This window comes from Rhinoderma darwinii, chromosome 4 (genome assembly GCF_050947455.1).
Source record: "Rhinoderma darwinii isolate aRhiDar2 chromosome 4, aRhiDar2.hap1, whole genome shotgun sequence".
In the NCBI taxonomy this organism is placed as follows: Eukaryota; Metazoa; Chordata; class Amphibia; order Anura; family Rhinodermatidae; genus Rhinoderma; species Rhinoderma darwinii.
Genome location: NC_134690.1, coordinates 363,595,037 through 363,615,153, shown reverse-complemented (window position 1 = coordinate 363,615,153; position 20,117 = coordinate 363,595,037). Strand labels below are relative to the sequence as shown.

The 20,117-nt window shown below is 41.5% G+C and overlaps 1 protein-coding gene across 1 annotated transcript in view; it reads right to left on the bottom strand.

Annotated features, from left to right (window-relative positions):
• The window catches only part of PLCB1 (phospholipase C beta 1), a 612,909-nt gene that overhangs the window by 408,526 nt on the left and 184,266 nt on the right, over positions 1 to 20,117 (bottom strand). Inside the window, exon 3 of the mRNA XM_075863061.1 lies at positions 13,621 to 13,689. Coding sequence (XP_075719176.1) covers positions 13,621 to 13,689 — 69 coding nt within the window. The remainder of the gene's footprint in view (positions 1 to 13,620; positions 13,690 to 20,117) is intronic.

The window sequence follows — 20,117 nt, the reverse complement described above, 5'->3', positions numbered from 1 at the left end:
ACCCCCCTGTAGATAACGCCATACAGACCCCCCTGTAGATAATGCCATACAGACCCCACCCTGTAGATAACGCCATACTGACCCCCCCTGTAGATAACGCCATATAGCCCCCCCCCCCAAAAAAAAAACGGCCTATAGTTTGTCCTACAAAAGAGATGTATCCCCTATCCTGGCAGCGATAAGGAGAACGGGGGACCATAGGCCCCCCCCCCCAAGTTCTCCATGACTAACCACGGACTTCCGGAGTCTGCGCAGTTCAATAAAAATGAGAGGTGCGCTGGTCACACATGCACACAAGCGCGACCAGTGCACAATTCATTTCTATGGAGCTGCAGACAGACCCCGGAAGTCCGATGTCTGTCATGGAGAACTTCGGGGGACTTTTGGTCCCCCATTCTCCTTATTGCTGGGTGTCCCATCGATCCCACGTGCATCCCCTATCGCACGTCTTTTGTAGGAACAACCCTTTCAGTGGCGTCGCGCTGTAGCAGCCATAGCGGATGCTAGTAGAGCCTCCGGCCTGCTACGGCTGCTATAGCGGTAGTTACGCCACTGACTAGGGAACTAAGATCTTGAAAAGAAGATGGGAAAAAGGACCCTAATCCTTGTAGGTACTCAGTTTCAGTTTTTTCCCAAAGTTACATTGTATCTATATCTATACATGCTACCTAATTAACATAATTTCTTTCCTTATGCTGGTGATAGCTGTTCCTGAGTTTGCAGTTCACAATTCAATTCCACAAGATCAAAACTTGTAGAATTGTAGGTGTCCAAATATTGTCTTCAATATGTAGCCATAATTGAAAATAGGAGTTTAATAATTGTGGTGTGGTTATATAACAGAACTTTAAATGGAGCTGATAGAGGGGATTCAGTTCTAGAGGACAAATGCCATCTATTAAAATCAGGAGCACCCATGGATTTCAATGGATGTCAATTAATGTTTAATTCTCCATAGTCAGTGCTGGAGGGAAAATAGGCATTTAACATTGTAGTTCCTTTGATAAAAGGAGCTGATAGATAAAGTCACAGTAGTGGGAACTTCAGTAATCAGTCTGTCTATGGGGAATTCGAAATGTGAAAAAGGGGTTATGCAAAGCAGGCACCTCTCTGTCCATATAATAAAACTTACATTGACTCATGAATGTTCCTCTTTCCTTAGTGTTCACAGTGTTTTACTTCTTAGAACAACCGTTTATGTAGCTCTAGCTAATGTACGCTAAGACGGAAACGGCAACCATAGTCAGCCACTATGGAAGCTATGTAGAGATGTTTTTGGTCACCTGGTCATTCAATCTTCATACAAGTTACATAGTTACATAGTTACATAGTTTGTACGGTTGAAAAAAGACACATGTCCATCAAGTTCAACCAAGGGATGGGAAAGGGGAAGTGGGATAGGAAAGGGGAAGTAAAAAATTTCTACACATAGCAGTTAATATTTTTTTGTTCTAGGAAATTATCTAAGCCTTTTTTAAAGCCATCTTGTAATGGCAGGAAGGAGGTGAAGGGAAAGTGAGCCCTAATCTACCCACCGCCCTGTCCCTGCCTACTTGCAACGACCCGCCCTAGGCGACGAGGTACAACTGGGCGGCAGTCCCTACGCTGGCTAAGTGCACAGGAAGACAAACAGGGAACACGCAAGGGAAGGGGCAGTAGCCACGGAACGCCACGAGGAAACGGGGCGGCGAACGAACAGTCAGGACCAGGACGAAGTGAGTACACCCGAGCAGGCACGGAGACAGAAGCAAGCCAGGGCAAGCAAGCAGGTCAAGCAGAACTGCAGCAAGGCAGAAGCACGGCAGAAGCAGGCTGGAGCAAGCAGCAGTGGGGCCAGGAATCCAAAAGAATTACAAGCACTGAGGGAGAGCACAGGGCAGGTAATAAAGGGCAGGGGGCGGAGCTAACTCCGAGAGACCAGGCCGCGATAGGCTCTCCCACTCCTGAGCCTGCCACCCTGGTTGGTGGGAGATGGTGTCAGTCGAGCAGGTCTGGCCTCAGGTGTGGATTGATTAATCCCAGGAGTATAGCTAGATGAAGTACCTGGCAGATCCCTAACAGTACTCCCCCTTTTATGAGGGGCCACCGGACCCTTACTAAGGGGACCCGGTTTAGTGGGGAAGAGGAGGTGGAACCTCCTGATCAATACCCCAGCGTGAACATCACGGGCAGGTACCCAAGTCCTCTCCTCTGGCCCGTATCCTCTCCAATGGACCAGGTACTGGAGGGAGCCCTGGACCATCCTACTGTCCATAATCTTGGCCACCTCGAATTCCACCCCCTCAGGGGTGAGAACGGGAACAGGAGGTATCCTCGAGGGGGACCAGGACGGGGAGCAGCGTTTAAGGAGGGAGGCATGGAAGACGTCATGTATGCGAAAGGATGGGGGGAGCTCCAGATGGAAGGATACAGGGTTGAGGACTTCAATGATCTTATAAGGTCCAATAAATCGGGGAGCAAACTTCCTGGACGGGACCTTAAGGCGCAAGTTCCTGGACGACAACCAGACCAAATCCCCGACGACAAACCGGGGGTTAGCAGAACGTCTGCTATCCGCCTGAATCTTTTGTGCGCTCTGGGACGCCTCTAGGTTCTTCTGAACCTGGGCCCAGACAGTGCACAGTTCCCGATGAACCTCCTCTACCTCAGGATTATTGGAACAACCAGGGGAGACGGAGGAGAACCTTGGGTTAAACCCGAAATTACAGAAAAACGGGGAGACCCCTGACGAGTTACTGACCCGGTTATTCAGGGAAAATTCAGCAAGGGGAAGGAATGAGACCCAATCGAATTGACAGTCAGAGATGAAACACCTTAAATATTGTTCCAGGGATTGGTTGGTCCTTTCCGTTTGGCCGTTAGTTTCGGGATGGAAGGCGGAGGAGAAGGACAGATCAATCTCCAACTTTTTACAAAAAGCTCTCCAAAATAAGGAAACAAATTGTACCCCTCTGTCAGAAACGATATTGACTGGGGCCCCATGGAGACGCAGGATGTGTTTCACAAACAAAGAAGCTAACGTCTTGGCGTTAGGTAGCTTCTTAAGGGGCACAAAGTGGCACATCTTGCTGAAGCGGTCGACTACCACCCACACCACCGACTTGCCCTGAGATGGAGGCAAATCGGTGATAAAATCCATGGAGATATGGGTCCAAGGTCTCTGGGGAATGGGCAAGGAACGTAGTAGGCCCGCAGGTCGGGACCTAGGGGTTTTGGACCTAGCGCAAACCTCACAAGCGGCGACGTAAGCCCTAACATCTTTAGGCAACCCAGGCCACCAATAGTTTCTGGTAATGAGGTGTTTGGTGCCCAAGATGCCAGGATGACCAGATAGAGCGGAGTCATGGTTTTCCCTGAGTACCCTCAGCCGGTATTGCCGAGAGACCAGGCCGCGATAGGCTCTCCCACTCCTGAGCCTGCCACCCTGGTTGGTGGGAGATGGTGTCAGTCGAGCAGGTCTGGCCTCAGGTGTGGATTGATTAATCCCAGGAGTATAGCTAGATGAAGTACCTGGCAGATCCCTAACACATCTACTGTCCCTGCTGTGACCAGCTCCTGCGGTAGGCTATTCCATAGATTCACAGTTCTCACAGTAATGAAGGCTTGTCGCCTCTGCAGGTTGAACCTTTTTTTCTCCAGACGGAGGGAGTGCCCCCTTGTTTTTTGAGGGGGTTTTACATGGAACAGGATTTCACCATATTTTTTGTATGCGCCATTCATATATTTATATAAGTTAATCATGTCCCCCCTTAGTCGTCTTTTCTCAAGGCTAAATAGGTTTAGTTCTTTTAATCTTTCCTCATAACTTAGATTCTCCATGCCCCTTATTAGCTTCGTTGCTCTTCTTTGTATTTTTTCCAACTCCAGGGCATCCTTTCTATGAACTGGAGCCCAGAACTGGACTGCATATTCTAGATGAGGCCTCACTAATGCTTTGTAAAGTGGTAATATTACCTCCCTGTCCCGCGAGTCCATGCCTCTTTTGATACACGACAATATTTTGCTGGCCTTTGAAGCAGCTGATTGACACTGCATGCTGAAATTTAGTTTATGATTTACAAGTACACCCAGATCCTTCTCAACAATTGACTCCCCCAGTGTAGCTCCCCCTAGGACATATGATGCTTGCAGGTTTTTCGTACCCAGATGCATAACTTTACATTTATCTACATTAAACTTCATTTGCCAAGTGGACGCCCAAACACTTAGTTTGTTTAAATCTGCCTGCAATTCACAAACATCTTCCATAGTCTGAACTATATTGCATAGCTTGGTGTCATCTGCAAAAATAGAAATAGTGCTATTAATCCCATCCTCTATATCATTAATAAATAAGTTGAATAATAGTGGTCCCAGCACTGAACCCTGGGGTACACCACTTATAACTGGGGACCATTCAGAGTAGGAATCATTGAGCACAACTCTCTGGATACGGTCCTTGAGCCAATTCTCAATCCAATTACAAACTATACTTTCTAAACCTATAGTCCTTAATTTACCCATTAGATGTCTATGAGGGACAGTGTCAAATGCCTTTGCAAAGTCCAAAAACACTATATCCACAGCGGCCCCTCTGTCTAGGCTTCTGCTTACCTCTTCATAAAAACAAATCAGGTTGGTTTGACAGCTTCTGTCCTTTGTAAAACCATGCTGGCTGTCACTTATAATACTATTTATTGTCACATAATTCTGTATATAGTCCCTCAATAGCCCCTCAAACATTTTCCCCACAATTGATACACAAGTATACAAAAACTCTACAGTGCTCACTCCTCTTAACAAACCTATCACTGCTGTATATATTATGTCTATATTCATGACTCAGTGCCTACATAGGTTAATCCACAAGGAGAAATACCCAAATGACTTCTCACTCTCCCCTTAGAGCAATGGAATATATAAATAAAAATATGGTGTTTTAAAAATTTAGATATCTACAAGAAAATTAAATGGGTTTTCTGGGGTTTATAAAAAAAAATTACTTTTAACTGCATATAGCATAATTTTGTGAAAATTAGTCATACTCACCTACTCAAGCACTTTCACCGATACACGGTCCCCCACCGCTACAGTATCTGTTTAAATTGGCTGGATCTGTGATGTGCCATACCGGCACATGACCGCTGCAGTGAGTGGATGAATGGAGTAGTCGCGTTCTGGTACAGTATTTTACAGCTCCAGCTACTGTAAACCAAGACCACTCGGAGTCCATGTAGTGGCCATGCTGAAGCAGCAAGGGATTAGAAGGTGGGCAAAAAACAATTTTGACACAAATTATGCCATATGCAGGTAAAAGTAATTTGTATATATATATATATATATATATATATATATAATAAACATCCAATGATAGGCAGCACTCCAATGTCAAGGTGAAAAAATAGCTTTAATGGCCCTCGTGCGACATTTCGGCTCTGTGCAATGAGCCTTTCTCAAGCATGCTTGAGAAAGGCTCATTGCACAGAGCCGAAACGTCGCACGAGGGCCATTAAAGCTATTTTTTCACTTTGATATTGGAGTGCTGCCTATCATTGGATGTTTATTGGATATGGAACTGTGATCGGGTTCCAAAGTGCACCCATCTATACTTTTAAAGCTGGTGCTGCTGGACGGTGGACTTCCTATATATATATATATATATATACAGTGGCGTAACTACCGCGGTAGCAGCAGTAGCGGCTGCTACGGGGCCCGGGGCTTGAGGGGGCCCGGTGGCGCCGCTAGCAGCCGTTATGGCTACTACAGCGGTAGCGTCGCTACTGTGGGGCCCGCGACGCCGAGCCTTACACAGGCCCTCTCATGCCTGTAGGTGTCGCTAGCACCGGAGGGGGCCCCAGTGCTAGCGGCAGCCAAATACATGTATTAGCACTGAATGGCCGGGCATGTTCCGTGCCTGACCATCCAGTGCCTTACAATGACACTGATTGGCTAGCGGCGCGATGACATCATCGCGCCGCTTCCATGCTTGGAAGGTGCTGATTGGCGGGGCAAGTCATTCTGCCCCGCCAATCAGCGTCATTGGAGGACGCTCGTTCAGCTCCTGCAGACATGCTCAGAAGAGAGCATGTCTGCATCGCCAGTGAACAGCGTGGGAACCGGAGAATGTGAGTATGTCAAGTTTTTGTTTTTTTCCCCTCATAAAAATGTGAATGGCATTATCTATAGTGGGGGGGGGGTCTATCTACAGGGGGGGGGGGTCATCTTTATGTGGGCTATTATATATAGGGGGTCTATATGTGGGGCAGTAGCTACAGGGGGGTCTATATGTGGGGTAGTAGCTACAGGGGGGTCTATATGTGGGTGTGTGGGCCATTATATACAGGGGGCTCTATATGTGGGCCATTATATACAGGGGGGTCTATATGTGGGGGTGGGGGCCACTATATACAGGGGGCTCTATATGTGGGCCATTATATACAGGGGGCTCTATATGTGGGCCACTATATACAGGTGGGGGTCTATATGTGGGCCACTATATACAGGGGGGTCTATATGTGGGCCACTATATACAGGGGGGTCTATATGTGGGACACTATATACAGGGGTGGGTTACCTGTGGGGCACTAGCAACAGGGTGGCTATATGTAGTGCACAGTCTACAGGGGTGGGCTATATGTGGGACACTATATACAGGGGGAGCTATATGTGAGACACTATATACAGAGGTGGGCTATACGTGGAGCACTAACTATAGGGGAAGCTATATGTAGGGCAGCACGGTGGCTCAGTGGTTAGCACTATTGCCTTGCAGCTCTGGAGTCCATATGTGGGCACTATCTATAGGGGCTTCTATGTAGGTCACTATCTACAGGGGGCACGTTGTGTGTTTGTGACAGTTATATTTAGATGTGTTGAGAATTTTAACTTTGTTTATAGGTGCAGAAATGTTTTAAAAGTGAGAAGCTGAAGACATCTAAACGGAAAACTGCAGAAATGGGTCATGGCCGGGAGAAATCCATCATAGATGTCTGAACCGGAGGGAGAAGAAAAGAACTACAATCTGAGACGTCACCGGTGAGTCACTTAATGTAAATGTTTATTCTGCCTCTAATCAGTATTGTAGTCACTGTATGATCTGCAGCGAGATGATGGTGATAGGATTTTTTTTGTGAAACCGCATCTCCCAGCATATCCTTACCATTGTTCCGGCCATGCTGGGAGCTGTAGTTTTACGCCGTACAAACCTATACGCAGTGGCGTAACTACCGCTATAGCAGCCGTAGCGACTTCTACAGAGCCTGCAGCATGAGGGGGCCCGTGCCACCCGCCGGCACGGCCCCCTCCCATGGCCGCAGGCTCCGCTAGCAGCCACTATGGCTGCTACAGCGCGACGCCACTGAAGGGGTTGTTCCTACATAAGACATGTATCCCCTATCCACAGGATAGGGGATACATGTGTGATCGCTGGCAGGGATGAGGAGAACAGGGGACCAAAAGTCCCCCCTAAGTTCTCCATGACAAACCTCAGACTTCCGGGGTCTGTGTCGGCAGCTCCGTAGAAATGAATGGAGCGCCGGTCGCGCTTGTGCGCATGCGTGACTAGCGCTCCTTTCATTTTTATTGAACTGCGCAGACGCCGGAAGTCCGAGGTTAGTCATGGAGAACTTCGGGGGACTTTCGGTCCCCCGTTCTCCTTATCGCTGCCAGCGATCACACATGTATCCCCTATCCTGTGGATAGGGGATGCATGTCTTTTGTAGGACAAACTATAGGCAGTTTTTTTTTTGGGGGGGGGGCTATATGGCGTTATCTACAGAGGGGTTCTGTATGGCGTTATCTACAGGGGGGGGGCTGTATGGCGTTCTCTACAGGGGGGATTGTATGGCGTTATCTACAGGGGGGGCTGTATGGCGTTCTCTACAGGGGGGACTGTATGGCGTTATCTACAGGGGGGGCTGTATGGCGTTCTCTACAGGGGGGACTGTATGGCGTTATCTACAGGGGGGGCTGTATGGCGTTCTCTACAGAGGGGGCTGTATGCCGTTATCTACAGAGGGGGTCTGTATGGCGTAATCTACAGAGGGAGCTGTATGGCGTTATCTACAGAGGGGGTCTGTATGGCGTTATCTACAGGGGGCTGTGTATGGTGCTATCTATAGGGGGGCGCTGTGTGGTGGAATCTATAGGGAGGCACTATCTACAAGGGGGGTTGTGTGATACCCAGCAGAGGGGGGGCCCCAGTCAAAAGTTTGCTATGGGGCCCAGTCTTTCCTAGTTACGCCCCTGTATATATATATATATATAAATCTCCAATAGCCCCTTTAAGCAGATGAAAGACTTTAAAGTTGATCTGTCAGCTAATAGGATCGCTAAAAATATTAGTCCGCTGTATTCATGAGTGGAATGCTACCCCCATCGCTCCGCAGCTTTCTCTGCCCCACAGGCCGGTGATTGACAGGACTACTGTGTATATGGACATACAGAGCAGCCTGTCAGTCACTGCAGAGAGGGGCGGGGGAGGTAGGGGGGGGCGGAGAAGCGCTCATGTCATCAATGCAATAAACTCATAACTATGCGTTCGCTGTATTCCTTTATAGACCCTTTTAGTCAAATGTACTGGCTGTTAGGAGTGTGGGGTTGTAGCTGTGATATGCTGTCCCTACATAGGGAAGAATATTAAGCTGGCAGATCCGCATTAAGTCTGAGGTTCAGCATCCCTGTGGGGACTGTGAAAAATGATACAAGCCCTGCAGCACTAGAGATTTCGAGGATTAGGGTCCCATGTTGTGAACATGATCAGGAGGGGGTAAATAATGTATCCCTTGCAATGGGTTCCCACCTCATTTGGTTGCACAGTTGTATAGAAAATAACTCTGGATATAAATATTAGATTTATTATTTTTCTAGAAAAAAACAGCAACATTGAAATTCAGTTGAAGGAGGTATGACAATTCCCACAGACGAATGCGATATAAGGTAATTAGAGAAAGGCTACAGGATTTGTACATCTCACAACATTTTTAGTTCTTCTCAACTGCTATGAAAAATCATATTCTATTGCTTCATTCCCTTGTGTCCTAAGCTTCACAGTAAAACTAAGGAATAGTAGTTGCCACTAAGCCTAGAGTTTGTGTATTTACAATGAAACATTCTTCGTGCATGTCTGATCACTTAGCCGCAAGCATTTTTTGTGCAGCTTTTAGATTACGGATTCTCTGCTGGAACACTTGCAGGAATTTTTTGGTTTCATCTGTCTATATATTATGTGCAATGCAGAAATGTCAAAGCATCGGTCTAGTACAAACAACTATTGCTATGTATTTCTCCTCATAAGATGTTTTCCTCTTTAAACATTCATGAATTTCTCAGATCTCCCTTTTCCAATGAAGCAGAGGCGAAAACGACCCAACAGATTACAGTCTCAGGCGGTGATAGAGGCTGAGAGTACTGTAGACTTTAGCATGCTGAGGTGAAGATGACAAACCACCTAGTGAAAATCAGCACTGGCAGGACGGACTGTACCCAGTTTGCAATCAGCACTTTGTGCTTTTTGCCATGAAATATCAGGCAATGAATGGTTTTATAACTCCCTCTGAATGCAATGTTCTATAGCTCATTTATAAAATGTATTTCTTCAGTCCTGACTATTTAATAGATTACTATTATTGAGCGTATTTTATTTGTCCGGCATTTATAAATACATACAACAGTCCCTTGATATGCGGGAACTGTACCCAATCATAATAACTACAAAAGTGATACATAAAATAATACATACTGTATTTTTTAGCAGGATAAATGGATGCTAAGAAGCGCCTGCACCTTTAGGCCCAAATGCCAGGAAGGAGTGACGATAAGGATGGCGCTGCTGTTCACCTTTCCATTGGTGCTTTGTCACCTGGAGCAACTAAAAGTTTTATAGTGCGCAATAAAAGTGTGAAAGTGCACAAAAGACACTTTGTTTAGCTGCCACAAGCTGCAGAGTTGGGTTCTGGTGCTGACACTGTTACAGGGTTAATCTCTGTGACTAGAGGTCCTAGACGTCAATCCCCAAGTTCAAACCCGCCTCCACCGCTGCCCACAGCTCCTCTCATACTATTTTTAAAAAAAACAACTTAGATTTATTAAATAAAAGTCACTAAACACATTTAATATAGCCACATTAATAACCCGTGCAATAAAGGAATCATGTCAATTACAGTAAAACAGTGTAAAAAATAAATAAAAAACAATGGTAGAATTGTTTTTTTTGTTATGTATTCTGCCATGATAAAAATATTTCATATAAATTAAATGCTAACTTATATGTATTCCAAAATCGCTAAAATATCTACAGCTAGTCCTGCCAAAAAGAAGGCTAATCTCAAAATTAAAAAGTTATGGTTGACGGAATGTGAGGAGGCAACAGCTTAAAAATTCTTCCTGTCATTAAAGCTAAAATTTGTCCTTAAAGGGTTAAATTGCAACTAATTTAAGAACAGAATATATCACCGCCTAAATTTTGCAGTGCTGCATTGTTACAAATTTAGGTTTCCTAAACAGCAATTTTTCCGCATTGAATATAATTACGTTTCTGTTTTCCTGCTGAACTGTCTTGATGACATAGGAGATGAAAAGGAGAAACAATGCCGTTTTAGCGTACTGCTATTATTTTGCCAAAAAAGGCGCAGAAAACCTGACATCATTGGCTTTACCAGTTGAGCAGTCATTGTTCCTCAGAGCATGTGGTGACAATTTAGTTTGTAGTTTGTGACATGAAAATTAGTGTTATCATAGTTTCGGAAATTGACAAGAATGAATTGAAGAAAGTCCTAAAAACAGGGGATTATAGATATCCGCAGCATGGAAAAGGCTTATACATGAAATCAGCTTTATATACGTTGAAGGTAGAAGACAACAAAGCTTACGTATTTGGAGAATGATTATAACCTTAGAGAAAGCATAAATAGGATATAAATATTCTGCTTAAAAATACCATCTGGAGAGAGCTAAACAGGAATTTGGGCCTCAGGGGTTGCATTTCCTCCTAAGCAATTCTATTTTAAAAAGGATGTCTTAGTAATTCTACAAACAGATGCAAGAATAGGTTACGTCAAAAAGAACTTACCACCTATATACAGAGGAGGCAGGTATAAATTTCACAACACCAACTTTCTGAAGCTATCTGTCTATTACATAACCAGTGATACTATGTAGTATGAAGGCTTCTTCAGCTGATATCTGCTCTAGGGACATGGTGTCACCAAGGGTATACATACTATAGAGATTGACCATGTAGCTATTATTGGGCTCTTAAAAATGTAGTGGCCCACCCTGGATCCCATAACCTTTACTACTGAGTGGTGATAAATTGTGAGCAAGCAATGGGTGAGGAATTGGCCTCATGCACACGACCGTTGTGCAACTCGGGCGGTTTTTTACGGCATCCGAGTGGCACCCAATAGTCTTCACGGACCCATTGACTTTAGCGGGTGAATCGAGTCCGTGAAAAATTATCCGAGTCTCCGATCCGAGTTAAGATAGGACACGTTTTATCTCTCCTCGGATCACTGACGGGACTCGACCGGCGCACACGGTCGTGTGCATGAGACGTTAGGGTCATGGAAAGGGTGTGCAAGGGGAAACAAACACCAGGTCCTTCTATCTTGGGAGGGAACACCTGGCACCATAATGGAGGGCCTTTTTGATCTTTGCTATGGGGTCCCCTCTCTTTAACATAAGCAATGGGGTTAGGAATTCACCCAAGGGTCATGGAAAGGGGAAACAAACACCCAGTCCTGTCCTGGCAGGGTAAACCTGGCACCATAATGGGGCGCCCATTTTGATATTTGCTATGGGGCCCTCTCTTTTATTGTAGACGGACACTAATGATTAGCACGATAGTATGCAGTTTTTTCATTAATTGTATTTCAGCCAAAAAGATAAATAAATTCAGGACTGGTATAACTACCAATGAGGAGCACATGCAGCTACTTTAAGTTTCATAGCAGAGAGGGAGCCCACAAGTGTTTTGTGCCACCTCGGGTCCTTTGTTTGTTTGTTTTTAGGTTTGTTTTTTGTTTTTTTTAATATTTATTAAACCTACACATTTGTGCCCTCTTTGATGCATAGAAAATAATTATGCATCAGCGTTGAGACAATCAGCAGTAAAACTTCCGATAGTCAATGTTCTAATGCAGGCACGAAGAAAGTAAAGTGGACCCAAGCTTGTGCCGTGTCTTACCTCTATAATTAGTAATCATCACCTTTAATTTTCCAATTTTTAGGATTTGGCCGCAACTATCATTAAAAAGATAACTTAGACTCTACTGTTGACAGTGGCTATGGCTAAGTGGGGCATAATGATATTTCTAACTCGCCTACTTATTTATTACCTTTTTACTTTATTAATGAGAATGTTTCAACACACAATGATCTTCCCATGCATTCTATTGAAAGACCATGAAAACTATATTCACAATGTGAACTCACAATGTTATAAATATTACATGCTTTAAAACACTTCTCCTAAGCCTTATCCATGTGTGAGAAATGCTCCAGGACATCTAAAAGCACTTTTGTGCAGCACCTTGCAATAATTGGTTACCTTCCTTTGTAAGAGGAACAAGAACATTTTCATAAACTTGTGGGTGCACAGTGACATGTTGATTCTTAAATGTACTAGCCTTATACACATCATTAGAAAGATATGTAGAACAAAAAAAATCACTAAAAGTATAGAATCAGTGGCAACATCAGAGTGTAACCTGCAATGTTTGTCAGCAATGACATTTACTATACAGTGCTATACAAGGTATTTGGATAGTCTATGTATTTGTAACTATACATATTTTTTAGACCCTTAAAAGAGTATTGTGACCATTAACATTTATGATATATCCACTAGGACCCTTGCCTATTAGGAAAATGGGGGTTCCGTGATCAAAATGTCGATTAAGTGGCCAAAAAAGGGAAAAAATTAGAAGCATACATGTGCACTGTTTCTCTATTACAATCTCCTTCCTTAAAGGGGTTTTCCAGCTACTGACAACTGATGACCTATCCACTGGATAGGTCATCAGTACATGATCCGTGGGGGTCCGACACCCGGGCCCTGCACAGATCAGCTGGTCCGGTGCCTCCGTGCACCGGACGTACAAGCTGGAAGAAGTTGGCTCCGGCCACGGAATAGCAGCCGAGCTGCAGTACTGCAGCTCTGCTCCTATTCAAGTGAATAGGAGCATTCAAGTGAATAGGAGCAGACCTGCAGTTCTGCAGTGCGGCCACTACGCTATGTACGGAGCCAACTGCTTCCGGGCTCCGTACAGAGCATTATGTGCCACAACATCCGGTGCCCGCAGGCCACAGGAGTGGCTTATCGGTGCAGGGTCCCGGTGTCGGACCCGCACTGATGACATACTGATGACCTTTCTGGTGGATAGCTCATCAGTTGTCAGAAGTTGGACAACCTCTTTAACAATAAAAGGGGCAATAGGTGATGGGGACATCTCATCTCCTCCCACCTATATGTCAATGAGTACTTTTCTGTCTTAGTTTTCTATGAAGCTACTGTTCACAGTACAGAGCCGCAGCTCAGTTATAATGGCTGCACAACAATCATGTAAAGAAAATAAATCAGAAGTTAAGGAAAAAAAGTGTATCTTTCAGTATATATCTATAATTAGCAAAACAAATCCTTACCTTTGGAGTTCGCGCATGCTTTCCCCATCTGGCATCTTTCACCAAACTTATATCCAAAAGTTCGGTCTCCTATGGAAACAGAAAAGTGAAAAGATGTATAAAGATCAAAGATTACTTCTTCAAATAGATTCAGCATGATTATGGATGCCCCTACCAGTGTGATTATTATGTGATGAGTATGTAAAGCTCTAAAGCAAAAAATAAAGAAAAACAAAAATATTTGCCCTAGTAGGTGGCAAGTAAACTTTATGACAAAACACAATTTGCCTATAAGACAACTAACCCTATTTTCCACACTTCTAATAGTGAGTATTGAATTCTTCTATTCACATAATTCCTAATAATGAAAATAACCTTTAATAAAGGCACGTAGCCTTTACAATGGGGCAACGCCCATTGCCACATTGTACCCCTAAAGATGCCACCTTGGCGAAACATGTCAGGGGTGGGGGCTTTGTTGAATATTTCTAACATACAATCAGCTCAGAATCATTTCTGGGATAGCGGTCTGCAGACTCTTCCCTCTAGTATAGACCGTATATTATTTCTACTGCTGTCATCAGAGACTGACCATTACATCTATATGAGGGATAATGTTTCTCATGGGTTGTTTTTAGAATATAGGCTGTCTTTAATAAAGGTTATTTTCATTATTAGGAATTATGTGAATAGAACAATTTAAGACCTTCTGTTAGTAGTGTGGAAAATAGAGTTAGTCACGAATTGTAAAGACACCTAATAGTAAAAAAAAAATATTTTTGGAGAACCGTATAAAATCAAATAATTTGCCCCACATGGGGATATCAAGACAATAGGTGCATCTTTACCAAAATAATTTGCTTGCACCTCCCCCCAAAAGAAAAAATCAGGTTGAGCAATTTCAAAAACAAAAAAATTATACTGAAAGTAAGAGTTACAAATATGTTGTGAATTTTTTTTCAAAAAGGTTCATATATATTTTTTTTCACAGACTTTCTAAATGGCCTGTTACATTTTTTTTTTTAAAAAATTGTAGTAGCCAATTCTTAATTACATAAGGAAATAGACATTCATTAGCAAATATTTTTCTCACTAGATACAATGGAATTGTACATATTTAACAACCTCGAAATCTACAATTAGAAACAGAAATTAGCTACAGAGGTTTCATTTTATATTCATAACAAAATAATCTGTAACTGGTTTATTCTCATGGACAGAAATGAAACCCCAAATTGCAAATTAATTTTCTTAAGTAGAATAGTATAACTATAAATGCAAAAATTGAGGTCAAATACCAACAAGTAACATCTTTTCACATAAATTTCTCGCCAACATTTAATATAATATATATTATTTATAGCTGAAAAATGAATTAACAGCCTGTCAAGGATGTAAATGGAACTGCTGAAACGTATAGATTAGTGCTTATGTAAATTGCTTTTAAACATACTCAATTTTTGTTTGTCTTGAAGACAAACTTAGAAATGGGATATTTTTTTAATGAGAAATAAAATAGATGCAAAATCTGGGTAAAGTGAGTTAAAAAAATATAAATTTACATAACTTTTCTGAGGCTTTTGAAATTCTAATGTTCTGAAGGATTAGAAAGATGTGGCATTAAAAACCCTTAGTTAAAAAACAGTGAATTGTCTGGTCAAATGGTTCATGAAATCTATTTTTTTCCCCTAATTTAATATATAATATTGCTGTAGTAAATGATAGTAAGACCACTGTGGCTGTGACAGCAACATCCATATTATTGTAAAGTTTTTTTCTGTTAGCTCCCGCATAGTACATGTCACACAACTTCGATCTTTTTTTGTCTGAAATAATTCTTAGGACTTTTTAAGATGAATGTATGTCTCGTCAGCGTGCTGTCAGTTTTAACAATGGACAGCGCACTGACGCTTACAAGTTAATGGAGCTATTCACACATTTTTTTCAAGGAGATTGTATCCATTACGAGAAAATCACAACATGTTCTTTTCTGATCCGTTTTTGCGGACCAGACTCGGCCAATAATGTCTATGGGTGGGTAGAAAAAATGGACAGCACATGGACGACATCCGTGTGCTGTCCATTTTTCAAGGATCAGTTGCTAAACAAATGCAGAAAAAAATAGAAGTGAAACCAGAGGAAAAATTCATATGTATAAAAAATGTTCCGTTTTTTGCACACGCAAATCGCACCCATCTAAATAAGGCCTTTAACCCGTTAGTGACCGCCGATACGCCTTTTCACAGCGGCCACTAACGGGCTTTATTCTGATGCATACGACTTTTCACGGCGCTGCATCAGAATAAATACACAGAGCAGGGAGCCGTTAAATGTCCCTGCTCTCAACTAGCAGACGTAGCGGAGGGCTGGGAGCTTCCTTGCTCGAACGGTTGAGATCGATATAAGTATCGATCTCACACGTTTAACCCCGGCATTCAATAGCGTGCGCCGCATCTGAGTTGTTTAGGAGGGAGCTCCCTCTCTCTCCCACCGACACCCGGCGATAAGATCGCCGAGTGTCTGTGTCTTCTATGGCAGCCGGGGGCCTAATAAAGGCCCCCAGGTCTGCCTGTAGTGGATGCCGGCTAGGTCATGCTAGAGGCATGGCCTAGCAGATGCCTGTTCGTTTTAAACAAACAGGCAGTAATACACTGCAATACAAAAGTATTGCAGTGTGTTATAAAATCGATCGGATGATCGCATATTAAAGTCCCCTAGTGGGACTAGTAAAAAAGTTAAAAAATAAGTTTAATAAAGTTAATTTTAAAAAAAAGTGAAAAAAAAAATGAAAAACCCACTTTTTCCCCTTACAAAATGCTTTACTATTACAAAAACTAAATAAAGTAAAAAAATTACACATATTTGGTATCGCCGCATCCGTAACAACCCCAACTATAAAGCTATTACATTATTTAACCCGCACAGTGAACGGCGTAAATAAAAAAAAAAACAATGGAAAAATTGCTGTTTTCTGTGAATCCTGCCTTAAAAAAAATGTGATAAAAAGTGATCAAAAAGTCGCATCTACTTCAAAATGGTACCAATAAAAACTACTAGTCGTCCCGCAAAAAAAAAGCCCTCATACAACTGCATCAGCGGAACAATAAAAAAAACTTACGGCTCTTCAAATATGGAGCTACAAAAACAAATAATTTAGAAAAAAAAGTGTTTTTACTGTGTAAAAGTAGTAAAACATACAAAAACTATACAAATTTGGTATTGTTGCAATCGTAACAACCCGCTGAATAAAGTTATTTTGTTATTTATACCACACGGTAAATGGCGTAGATTTAGGATGCGAAAAGAGTGGCGGAATTTCTGGGGGTTTTTCTATTCCCCCCAAAAAAAAGTTTATAAAAGTTAATCAATAAATTCTATGTGACAGAGTCTCTTTAAGGACACGGCTAATTTTGCCCTTCAAGACAGAATGTATTGTTACGATTTACCTCACAACATTTCATCGCGTTTCGAGATGTATTTGTTTTACAATATCATTTTGTCAAATGTACAACATATCATTTAAGAGGAAAGAGAGACCAGCAGCACATCACAGTCCCAATAACTTCTTGTGCCTTTTTGATACCTTAAATACAAGTGTGCTGCAGTTTTCCTTCTCTCAACATATCATTTAATTCATTTTTTTTTTTAGCAGAATGCAGAATACATACATTGCACAGACAGGTGTGAGGGCAAAAACATTTTAATTACTACATTGGATGTACTTTTAGAAATAAAACAGATTTGCTATTGGTTTTAATAAAAAATGTTCTATTGTTTTGCTTCTGCAGCTTTCATGTAATATAATACAAAGAAAGTTGTACAATACCAGTATGTGCTGATTCCATCAGATGGCTCTCTGTTGGCTCTGTCTGCAGTCCCTCTCTCCTAAACACTAATCTAAGCTAAAATCTAACAAAACCAAATAAGATTTGAGCTCAGATTAGCGTTCAGGAGAGGAGAGGAGTGGGAAAAAACCTGACAGAGAGCCGTCTGACGGAAGGAGCAAAGAACAACAATCGAGCAGCTTTCCTTATATTGTGATACAGAAGGCAAACGGTAGAATATTTTTTATTAAAGCCAATTGCAAATTTGTTTTATTTCTAAAAGTACATGCAATAAAAAAACATTTTCAAAGGCGTCCATAGCTTTTAAGCTTTATCTTATTGTATTGATCTTATCTTAAAGCAGTGACATAAAAATAGTCAAATACCAACTGAATTGTTAAATTTGGAGAATGTCAATATATTAAACTAATATTTGCACAAATCCTTAGATTTATTTCTCCTTGATCTGGAAGCAATTATATTGTTTATTAAAAAGAACTGACAGTATTACTTCTAATCAGCAAACAGATCACAGCATGAAAGAGCGCATTAAATTCTAATTTATAAAATCATACGCCATGCTAAACATTTACGGTCACAAAGGGTATAACAGAACCGATGCTAGAATAATAAAAGACCCATAGAAAACAATGAACTCGGTGTTCTCAGTGTATCAGTGCATCTACTAATTATTACAATGGATTCTGATAACATATTGAGAAATTGCTCTGTTTTTTTGTTTAGGAGTATTTCAAATGAACTAGTTATATATAAAACCCATATTTTTATTATTAGGTGTCATTAAATAATTTTTGACTCCTAAAAACATTTTAAATAGTGCCTTTCCTTAACCCCTTGAGGACATTTTGGCTTACAGGACGTAGGTATTTCTCAGTTTTTGCCTTACCGCATTCCGAGAACCATAAGTAATATTTTTGCAGATGTTGCTGGGTGAGGTCTTGTTTTTTTTGCTACATTGTGGATTTTTTTTGTAACATTTTTATTGGAAAATAAAAAAGTTTGTGTTTAATTTCCATACATTTTATTAGGAGAATGTGCAAAAAATGTAATTCCACCATTTTTTCTTTTGTGTTTTTATGGACACTAAATTATGTTTTAAATACATTTTATGAGTTGTAATGATTAACTAATATGTTTATACAGTATGTTTCATGTTTTATTATGTTTACTTAACCCCTGCCGCTGCAGCAATTATTTTATTTTTTTAATTAAAATTTATTTCTTCCCCACCTTTCAAAAGCCATAACTTTTCCATCAATATAGCCGTATAAGGGCTTAATATTTGCTGGACAAGTTGTAGTTTTTCACGGCCCCATTTATTGTAAAATATAATTGGGAAACTAGAAAAAAAACTGACATGGGAAAAAACTGTGATTCCTCCATAGTTTATAGGGATTTTGTTTCTACTGCACTCAGCGTGCAGTAAAAACTACATATTTACTTTATTCTGGGGGTCAATACAATTACGGCGATACCAAATTTATATTTTTTTTATGTTTTACTACTTTTACAAAGAAAAAACGAATTGTTAAAAAAAAAATGTTGCGTGTCGCCATATTCGGAGACCCATAACTCCTAATTTTTTTTGTCGATTGGGCAGTGTGAGGGATTGTTTTTTGTAGGATGAGCTGTAGTTTAATTGGTGTACATACGACTTGTTAATCACTTTATATTGTTTTTATGTGGGAGACAACGTAACCAAAAAACAGCAATTCTGGCGTTAAAAATGTTTCATTTTTTTTTTTTACAGTGTTCACTGTGCGGGTTAAATAATGTTATATTGTAATAGTTCAGACTTTTAGGACACGGTGATACCAATTATGTTTATTTAAAAAAAAAATTATTACATTACTTTTGGGGAAAATGGGTAAAGGTATTTATTTTTAACTATTATTTTTTTTTAAAAAACTCCAGCAGAAAAAAATGGGACATAGATAACTTCAAAACCACAAAAAAGGCCATACTTACTAAGTGTAAGTGAATATTAAAAAAAGTTTTACTGTTTTTATACTCTTTTTTTATTAGTCCCCCTAGGGGACTTAAACTAGGGATCATTGGATTGCTTGCACAATATACTGTAATACTTATGTATTGTTGTATATTGTGTTTTATACCGGCTCCTATTAAGCCCTGCTTTTGGCAGGTCTTAGTAGGAACACAAGGATGGCAGACTTGGGAGCCTTCATTAGGACCCTAGGTTGCCATGACAACCAAGGGCACCCCACGATTGCGTCGCGGGGGCCGATGGGCTATCAGAGGGGGCCGTGCCCCCTTTCCAACACCTTAGATGCCGAGGTCGCTACTGACCGTCGAATCTAAGTGGTTAAATAGCCAGAATCTGAGTTATCTCCGATCCCAGCCATTGCAGTAAAGTGTCGGCTGTCACATACAGCCAACAACCACAAAATATGGAGAGGGCTCAGCCCGTGAACCCGCTCCATACTTCCACTTCCTGCTATGATGTAACCATATGTCAAATGTCGGTAAGGGTTAATAAAAACTGTTGTTGTTAAAAATAAGCATGGATGTCTTTTTTTCTTTTTTTAGTGTATATTTTCTTAACCAGTTTTTTTATTAAGCTTTATTTAATTTGACCTAAAATACCTATACCTCTACCTCAGGATTGCCCTAACAGGGATTCACAAAGGCATCCCTAGGGGCTTTAATTAGGCC